Consider the following 10028-nt stretch of genomic DNA (forward strand, 5'->3'; position numbering starts at 1 on the left):
AGATATTTTTGATGCGTCTGAGCTTCTTTATACTAGGTATGGTCGATGAATAGGTAGTTAGATGGTGGTTGTGGCTGATAACTTTACCAACAAACATGATAACGTATTCATATTGCTGCAAGTCTAAATGTGACATTAATATAGCAACGAGGCTGAGAATATGGAAATGGAGTCTGGGAATAGAAAATTACAAGTGCGTGTTTTTCTTATTTAATGCTGGAATCAGTTGAAAATCACAGCAAGTAATTACAGTGATGCTAGTATGATTATAAAGGTATTTTGTATGTGTTACCCTGAGAGAAGAAAGTATTTGTACTTTTGAGGAGGACATTCATACCGTATCTCTAGGCTGGCAGTTCTCTATTCATGTCTGAAAATCTAACTTTTCGTTATAGATGAAAAACAGATTTTTTAATTAACTAAATTGTTTATAAGGAGCACAAACTTAACATCTCTCATTCGACAAAATGGCTGAAACTGAGGATGAGAACTCGACTCCTGTTACCGAGTGAGTCCGTGCAAAGAAACATATTTCAAGTGTTTTTGATATATTTCGAATTTGAATTTATTTTTGAATTTTGATTTGTCTCTTGAAATTTGTCGGTTGCTTTTGACGCTGAAATTTTAAGTTTTGTGCCACTTGAGTCTTTAGCTTTGCATTGCCAGGCCCATTAACAAGTCAAATTGTTGTTGCTGTCCTTGATTATGAAGTCGTCGTGATGGATTATTTTGATTGTGGATCTGGATAATTTAAGTTTGTCGTGTCTCAAATAGTTAATTATATTTTAGAAAAGTTAAAATCATTCACCGAGAGTTTCAGTCCGTAGTTTTTCTTTCTCAGTTTGTTTAAATGTACCATATGTTATATGGGATGTTGGGCACTGGATTGTTGCCGTTGGAGCTTCTAAAAAACTAGAGGGTCGTGTCTAATCACTTCAATTCGTCGTATCCTGGTATTGAAATAAGTGATTATCTGTAATGCTCGTCCCCTATGTTCATTTTTAGCGCATTTTATCATTTATGGAAAAAATGCACTATTGTGCTCGCCATGTCCGTCCGTCCGTCTGTCTGTCTGTCTGTCCGTCCGTCTGCCCGTGACCTCAAGTTTTCATCGACGAGAAAATGCGCTCTCTGTCACTCACTGCAGTGAATACTGAGTTATATTTTATATTCCTTATGGGCATCTTGATGGGTCTTGGTTGCTGAGGGTGATGGGTTTTGCGGGCTTTCATCGTCGACCTGCAGTTCCGCAAGGTTTAGCATGGACGTGCATGTGTCATCGTCATCTATAAGTTCAGTTTTTAGGTTTTATTTATTACTGTCTGTGTATGTTTCCTTCACGTCGTGGTTGTAGAATAGTTGAATATTCTTGTCTAGTCATGGTCAGGAAAGGTGGCGTCAATATCATAATTGTCTTTCAAAGATTTGGATAGCTATTTGTATTGTATTCGTATTTTTATTGTATTTTTGTATTTGTATGCTTCCAATATTATTGCTGTCAGTTCGATATGTGCTGTGTTTGTGGGAGTGAGGCACGTTGATTGTTGTTGTGGCACGTTGATTTGTTGTTGTACATGCTTCGTTATATCAGCGAATCTTTAGTGTGTCGTATGTGTTTCTTTGCCTAGTGTTTTTTATGATTGCATGTTCCATGTATGGGCAGTTGGCGGCAAGTTTCCATTGATTTTGATGGCAGTTGACGCATTCTGTGTGTATGTTGATGCACTGAGTGTACGTGCGATCGTGGGATGCGCATTCAGAGCAGGATTGTGAAATGGTGGCCCAGTGGTTAAAGTTTAGAGTACCAAGATCAGAGAGGTGCGAGTTCGATCCCAGCTCTGTGCGCCAGTTTCTGGTCAGAATCGGCAAGGAGGCCGGGCGGTTAGCACAACAGAATTGTAGCAGTGAGTTGCGAGTTCGAGACCGCGACCAGCTGTGAATGTTCTGCGATGTTTAGAATCGGCGACTGGCCTACGGCCTAATAAACGCTGAAACCGCTATATGTAGGTCCCACACATTGGAGAGGATTGTGTGATGGTTGTGCAGAAAGGGAGTGGGATGGTCTCTGAATTAGCAGCACTTGTAGCAGTTAAGGATATGAGTGTAGTTTTCCTGTTCCCACAGTTTGGGTCGATTTTATTGTTGAATACAGAGAAGCCGTCGTTAGGGATGCGTTGTGCTGTTGCCGTGTCCGTCGTTATGATTTTATTATCGTGAGAATAGTTTTCGACCTTTATTATGTCTTGAATATGGATCCAGTTTTGCATTCTTGTTAATTCGCGTTTAATTTTTGTCGAGGTCTTCCTGCCTATAAATGTTGAACATTACTGTGTATTACCTGTATTTTTAGCACTTCAATGTATGTCTTTTTCCAGTTACCTGAAAGAAAATGATGCATTTTGAGCGAGAGTTAGGTGGAATAATTGGTTGTAAGTTTATTTTGATAAATAATTCAGTAGCTTTTTTGATGTAAATTTGTCAGGGCGCAGACGTTAAGCCCATATTAACAAGCCAAACCCTATTAATGCATTGGCAAGTCAAACCCTATATTAATGCAAAAGGGGGTCAAAATAGGCGGTCAAAACCCCTATTGACAAGTCAAACCCTATTAATGCATTGACAAGTCAAACCCTATTAATGCGTTGGTAAGTCAAACCCCATTGTTGCTTTGCAAAAATTTTAACAGTTAAAGGTTTGAGTCTTGTGAGAATCAATCATATGGCTCCTCTGATTGCCTCCTAGAATGGAGTTCAAGGATTACTCAGGACCGGAGTTGGAGTCTCTCCAGAAATACCTACCCGTGTACCAGCAGCTGGTTGAGGTGGTACCAAGCAGTACCCTCATGCCAGCCACCTACAAGAAGTACCATGATCAGTACCAGAGATTCCAGTCGCGACCTACCGACGTTTGGATCGCATCACATCCTAAAGCAGGTTACTCATCTACCGAATATTTAATTAGGACGCTGTCTTGAATACCTTTAACATCAGGATTCTAATGTTGCTCATTAGAATACCTAAAATGCTAAGAAGCGACTGCATTATATTACAGAGAGACCTGCATTCAATGTAAAAAATAAATTCAATGATCAGGATTCTAATGTTGCTTATTAGAATACCTAAAATGCCAAGAAGCGACTGAATTATTTTAAATAGAGTCCTGCATTTAATGTGAAAAAACGTGCAATGAAGCTGTTTTTCTATGCTAAATTTCGTTGTGCAATGAAGCCTGCATGCAGAAGCAAATTTCTAAACCTTGATGACCATTACGCGATTGTTCAAAGCCGATTTTATGGCATCTAGTTGAAATTTATTCGATTACTATAAAAGTTCATTCTGAACCACATAACTGCGTATCTCGCTTTTAGCGCATTTGCACTATTGCACTATTGAAATTTACTATTGCACTATTGGAAAAAATACACTATTGTGCTCGTCATGTCCGTCCGTCCATGACTTCGCGTTTTCGTCGACGAGGAAATGCGCTCTCTATCACTTACTGCAGTGAGTACAGAGTTATATTTTTTTATATTTTGTTTCGATGTTAATTCATCATTATTACCAGGTACGACATGGACACAAGAGATGGTGTGGTGCTTGCTCTACACTCTACAGTCGCCTCGTCTTACAGAACTCCTACCAGCCCGCTCACCGTTCTTCGAGTAGGTCCCTCTAGGTACCTATAATAACATGGTTAACGTATTTTATAACATGGTATTATATTCCGGGTTTCAAAAAAGTTAAGAGATCGTAAGTTCATCAGCCAATCATTGACGGCCTTTCAACCAAAATCGACCAATCACAGACAAGAGAATAGAGCGTAAGTACTTACGTTAACTTAGCGAATTTTGAAAATATGGCTCCTGCCTAGCGACGACTCGGAGACGGAGGACGACGAAGGCGGAGCATCAGCTAGACCGTGGATTACGAAGTCTTAAACTCATGACAAGATCACAAGATACATGTATTTTTAATAGTTCACTTCTGAATTAATATCTGCACTCTGAATTGGAGGAATGGGAACTTTTTTCAGCATGTTTTAACTATCATAAAATATAAATTTTGATAATAAAAATTTTGAAATAATTTTATTTCACTTATGAAATTTGTACTTCTGAACTTCTCATTTTTTACGGACTTGTAAGAATGTGGTGTCATTAAATAAAACAATTTAAATGCAATTAAATCAATTTTTTATCATCAAATGAATTGAAACCATGCAAATTAAATTTTAATTGATACATTTTAAATTAGGTGGGACTCCCTTTTCCCGGACTGGCACTCCATGGAGCACCTGCCTGACGACGACGTCAACAAGACGGGCGTCATGTGGGACATCCTGACGAAGACCTTACCAGACCCTCGCAACATCAAGACTCACGTCCACTGGGCCCTGCTGCCGCCCTCTGTACACGCCTCGAAGGCCAAGGTAACTTGTTTTATTTGTTAAAAAAGTTTTGTTCTGTTAAAGAAGTTTGTTTTGACAAAAGTTCTCACTCGATCATGATCATGTTTCTTGACAAAAACTCGCACTCATGAGCATGGTTTTATGACAAAAGTTCTAACTCGTGATCATGGTTTTATGACAAAAGTTTTAACTCGTAATCATAGTTTTATGACAAAAGTTTTCGATCATGATCAGGGTTTTATGACAATATTTCTCACTCATGATCATGGTTTTTTGACAAAAGTTCTAACTCATGATCATGGTTTTATGACAAAAGTTCTCACTCATGATCATGCTTTCACGAGAAAAGTTCTCATGTACTTATGAAAAAGGCTTTCATGTCCTCTTGTCCGATGTACCCATTCCCTCATTCCAAAGGGTCATTGCAATGCTCTAGTGACAAAAATACTCATACCCCAATATCCAACGTACTGATCTGCTTTCACTGTAAGAAAAATCACCTTTAAACGGTCTCACCGGCGCTGCAGAAGCTCTCAGGCCCCACGGTCATCCTTGCGGTTGTCCTGTGGCTTTAAGTCCACCCAGCGTGGACATCCGGAAAAGAAGAAGAAAGAAGAAGGTCTCACCGGCGTTCTAGTGGCCGGCCGACACGTGAAAAGAAACACCGCATGACCATTTTTATTCAAATTTAACACTAGAAACCCGCACATAATCTGAAAAAAAAACGGCGAAACGGTTTATTTTCACGTGGCGGTCGGCCACTAGAACGCCGGTGAGACCGTTTTTAACCGTTTTTTCTAACAGTGAAACCATAGCAGATATTGCACGTGTGTCGGGACACCCGCGACCCTTAATTGCACCTCTCCCACGACAGATAGTGTACGTGTGTTACAAATCCCGTGACTTTTGCTCTTCTCCCACGACAGGTCGTGTACGTGTGTCGTGACTCCCGTGACTTTTTTTCTTCTCCCATGACAGATCGTGTACGTGTGTCGTGACCCCCATGACCTTTTTTCTTCTCCCACGACAGATCGTGTACGTGTGTCGTGACTCCCGTGACCTTTTTTCTTCTCCCACGACAGATCGTGTACGTGTGTCGTGACCCCCGTGACTTTTTTTCTTCTCCCACGACAGATCCGACGGATCGTGTACGTGTGTCGGGACCCCCGTGACCTTTTTTCTTCTCCCACGACAGATCGTGTACGTGTGTCGTGACCCCCGTGATCTCTGTGTCTCGTATTACTACCACCATATTAAGCTCGAGGGCTACACCGGCGACTTCGATACCTTCGTCAAGATATTCCTTGCCGACGCACGTAAGTTTCTGCTTTACTATTTTCGTTGTTGCCTTGACTGTTATCCCACATTCTGCTTTATTATTTTCGTTGTTACTTTGACTTATCCCACATTCTGCTTTATTATTTTCGTTGTTACTTTGACTTATCCCACATTCTGCTTTATTATTTTCGTTGTTACTTTGACTCTTATCCCACATTCTGCTTTATTATTTTCGTTGTTACTTTGACTCCTATCCCACACTGGGGAACTAAAAGAGTCACATCTTCGTATTTTAGGTATTTCGTCTATAGAATTGATTATGTAAGTATATTTCTTCAATTTTATTGTCAACTTTCCAAAAAATATTTTAAATGAAATAAACTTATTTGCCGGTTAGTCTTTGTTTCTGACATCGCAATTGTCACACGAAGGACACTTTTATGTTATTTTTCATTTATTGTGTGCATATTTATTCCTTCCTGCTATCCAAATAATGCAAGTTTCACATGAACATATCGTACCTTTTTCAAATAATTTGTAATTGCCATGCAAAACGTACACGATATAATCCTCTGATAGCCGTAATCCCTCATAGAGTGTGCTACTTGGTTTATGTAATAAAAAGGAAATTGGGGTCCATTGGGCCATGGGATACAGTGGGAAATTGGGGTCCAGTGGGCCATGGGATACTGTGAGAAACTGGGGTCCAGTGGGCCATGGGATACTGTGGGAAATTGGGGTCCAGTGGACCATGGGATACAGCGGGAAATTGGGGTCCAGTGGGCCATGGGATACAGTGGGAAATTGAGGTCCAGTGGACCATAGGATACAGCGGGAAATTGGGGTCCAGTGGGCCATGGGATACTGCGGAAAATGTTAATTTTTGAAAAATGAACTACCTCTCAGTGCTCCGTCAATCAGTGAATTGACGTTTGTGATATCACTACCTTATTATATACAAAATAAATAACTGCATACAAAATATCCAACTTTCCCTTAAGCTTTTGTTTTCTATTCAGTGCCTTGGGGTCCATTCTGGAGCAACGTGCTGAGCTACTGGCAGCGCAGGCACCAGCCCAACGTATTCTTCTTCACATTCGAACAACTCAAGAAGGTTTGTGCCCTACAGAGTTATAATGACTTGGCAGCTGTTCATAAAATATTACGTCTTCACAACTTCTTCTCCACCAATTAGTTCAGTAATAGGAATTGCCATTTGTATGTTTAAATTGCATTTTTTTGTTCACTCTTTGCCAAAGTTGTTGGTACGTAGCCAAGAAGCTCATACACTCAGAAAAATCGGTTAAACTTTGTGAAAATAGCTACCCACTTTCTGCTATTTCGGACCACATTCGGCACGCAAAAAGGCGTATAAGTGTTACCCGTAGAAGTGTGTCACTATTTAAACAGTATATAACCCATTGATTTCTTGAGTGATATAGAATCCAAACGTTGGGCAGCTCTATCGTGACTCTCCTCAGGAAATGATGATATTGTAAACTTCTTGCAAAATCTGCTTTCCTTTACTCTTGAGTTGATTTTTCTCTGATAAATTCATAGTCGAAATGTTTTCTTTCACAATCGGTGAATTTATAAAATATAACAGTATATAAAGATGGCCAAATGCTACCATAATTAAAAAAACACACATGCTTTCGTTTTGTAGAAGAAATAGCAATTTTCCATTGCATTTAACAGTGGAACGCAATATTGAGTAGATAGCGTAAAGTCAATAAGTTGCTAATAAAATGTTCTGCTTGCTTATGTATAAAATAATTTAATATAATTCTTGAATTCATTTTATATATTATTTCATCTTATTTTATAATTTACTATGTATTTTGTTTTCTATTATATTAATATATTATCCATTACTGCTCTACTTGGTACTGTAAATAACCCCACGCTTCAGGACTTGCCCGGCACTCTGCTCCGACTTGCCGAGTTTCTGGGCATCAAGAGAGGAGGGTCAGAGGGCGCCCTAGGGGCTTCAGAGCTGGCGGCTCTGACAGAGCATCTCTCCTTCAGCAGCATGAGCACCAACCCCGCCACCAACAACGAGGTCCTCGCTGCGGCCGCCATCAACCCAAACACCGCGGGGCAGGTCAAGTTTATGAGACAAGGCAAGGTAAGATGTTCTTAGAAGGCTTTGAGAAGGTAAATTGGTTATTATGTTATTAATGAATAAAGAAGTTAGAGCCCAGGTAGGATATTACATGGGACAAGGCAAGGTAAGAAGTTCTTTGAAGGCTTAGAATGGGTAAATTAGTAATTACGTTATTATTTATAGAGAAAATGTAAACGGAAAATTAGTAATTATGTTATTAATGGATAAAGGAAATTTAAACCCAGTTGGGAAATTATATGATGGTACTTTATAAAGTAAATCTGTTTTAATATCGATGATGTCCACATTTCAACCTAGACATTAGAAAGCCTTCACTGAAGCCTCTTTGAGGAGAGTAATTTAGACATGGTTTGGGATCAGGTCCCTCTCGTATAGCAGCAGCGTGAAAGGAATAGTCAATACTTCTAAAGTAATGTAAGTTAGACGATACCATATCTTAGGAAAAAAGTCAATTGAATTATCCAGTAAAATTTTGGATTATTTTTACGGAAGGATTCCATATTGCCTAGTCATATTGATGTTCTGGATGACTTGAATTTATATATCCTCGCGCATCATTTTTCGGCGATCCTTGAATGTAGCTACACCTGGTAATGTAGCCCATGAATTGACTGCAATTCATGTCTAACTCATAGCTAGAGGTATGGCGACTATTCTACAGCTACGAATAAATCGGTGAAAGGTTAGATTTGGCATATGCAACACAACAATTGCTATATACCTAAGAAACCATTGCTATATTCTTTAGATACCATGTGAGCTTGGTTCCCTCTTACTTTGAGTGCTCCTTTTCTGAATCAAAATGGCAATTTGGGTTACCTATAGTTTTTCTTACCCCAGAATTTCTATGATAATTTTGTCTTGCCAGAAATGTGTTATACAACTCTTTTTGAAATAATATCATTAATAATTTTTGTCAATGAATTGAAGGAATTAGCAAACCATCGTATTCGTATGGTTTAATTTCTCTTATTCATTAAGAAAAAAAAATTCTCACATCTGCAGATATTTTATTCACAACAATCCGTGTTATCCGTGCTATTTTTTACAGAAATCTTGTTGACTCGAATTTACGTGGAGTAAATTTTGCAGTAAACTCGATGAAAGTTCGATTTGAGTTTGAATTGCGTTCATTTTTACCGGTTGCAGATTTAAATATTATAACAAATGCAGTTTTATATTTATAAAAAATATAAATTTGAATTTCTAGCAAGTGTATATTCACATTTTAAGGAAATGCAGATTTACATATTCAAATAATATTAAATGTATTGTGCTCCAGGTTGGCGACCACGCAAGCCACTTGAGCGCTCAACAACTCCAGCAGTTCAAGAAGTGGACGGAGGAGGCGTTGAAAGATTCAGACTTCCCGTACTATCGCAATTACGAGTAACGTTTACTGAATAATTCAATTTTAACCTTATTAATGTTAATGAGTAACCTTGTAGTGCCACCACTGTTGAAATTAACCGTATTGTCGTGTGGGGGATGTGGGTAACTTTGCGACGTTTTCTTTTACTCGTACAGCATTTGTAGGGTTCGTTGCTACTGTAAAGGTATATTTAAATCAATTGTTGATAAGGTAAAAGTATAATTGAATTCATGACTTATTATCAGCATGATAGAAAATGTAACTAAATTGATATAAATATTTTTATTTAATTACTGATATAATAAAAGTATATTTGAATTCATGGCTTAGTTTCAGCATGATAGAAAATGTAACTAAATGGCTATAAATATTTTTTAATTAATTACTGCGTTAATAAAAGTATATTTAAAGTCATGACTTATTACTAGCATAACAGGTAACTAGAGATTTAAAAATATTACTTATATAATTGCTGAGATAATAAAAGTATATATGAATTCATGACTTATTAATAACTTGACACAAAGTGTGACTCAGGGCTCATCTATTATCGTCGTTGATATTTCTTATAATGGAAATTACCAGCGAGTTTAGGTTCGTTTCGAAATCTATCTATGTATTAATATAGAAATAGTAATGTGACAAGACAGAACTCGACACTTTACACTAATTTGTATCCTATGACACAAATTGGCCCAAAGCTGCTACTAAATAAAAAAGTATTACCTATTAACTCATTGGAAAAATTTCGTACTAATTTATAACAATAAGAGCATTTCTATAATTAACACAAATATCGAATGGTTCTTTGTCTCAGAATTAACTCTCGTATTCATTTATAAG

The 10028-nt window shown here is 38.1% G+C and overlaps 1 protein-coding gene across 1 annotated transcript; it reads left to right on the forward strand.

Moving 5' to 3' along the window:
• Positions 1-264: 264 nt before the first annotated feature.
• On the forward strand, positions 265-10010 carry LOC108675503 (luciferin sulfotransferase-like). The gene is made up of 8 exons (XM_018163527.2): positions 265-508; positions 2743-2933; positions 3565-3661; positions 4254-4428; positions 5603-5723; positions 6705-6799; positions 7598-7813; positions 9096-10010. Exons 1-8 carry the CDS (start codon positions 468-470, stop codon positions 9204-9206), a joined length of 1047 nt encoding a protein of 348 aa, XP_018019016.1. The 5' UTR covers positions 265-467; the 3' UTR covers positions 9207-10010.
• Positions 10011-10028: the final 18 nt, after the last annotated feature.

Source organism: Hyalella azteca, unplaced genomic scaffold, assembly GCF_000764305.2.
Source record: "Hyalella azteca isolate HAZT.00-mixed unplaced genomic scaffold, Hazt_2.0.2 contig5114, whole genome shotgun sequence".
Classification (NCBI taxonomy): Eukaryota; Metazoa; Arthropoda; class Malacostraca; order Amphipoda; family Hyalellidae; genus Hyalella; species Hyalella azteca.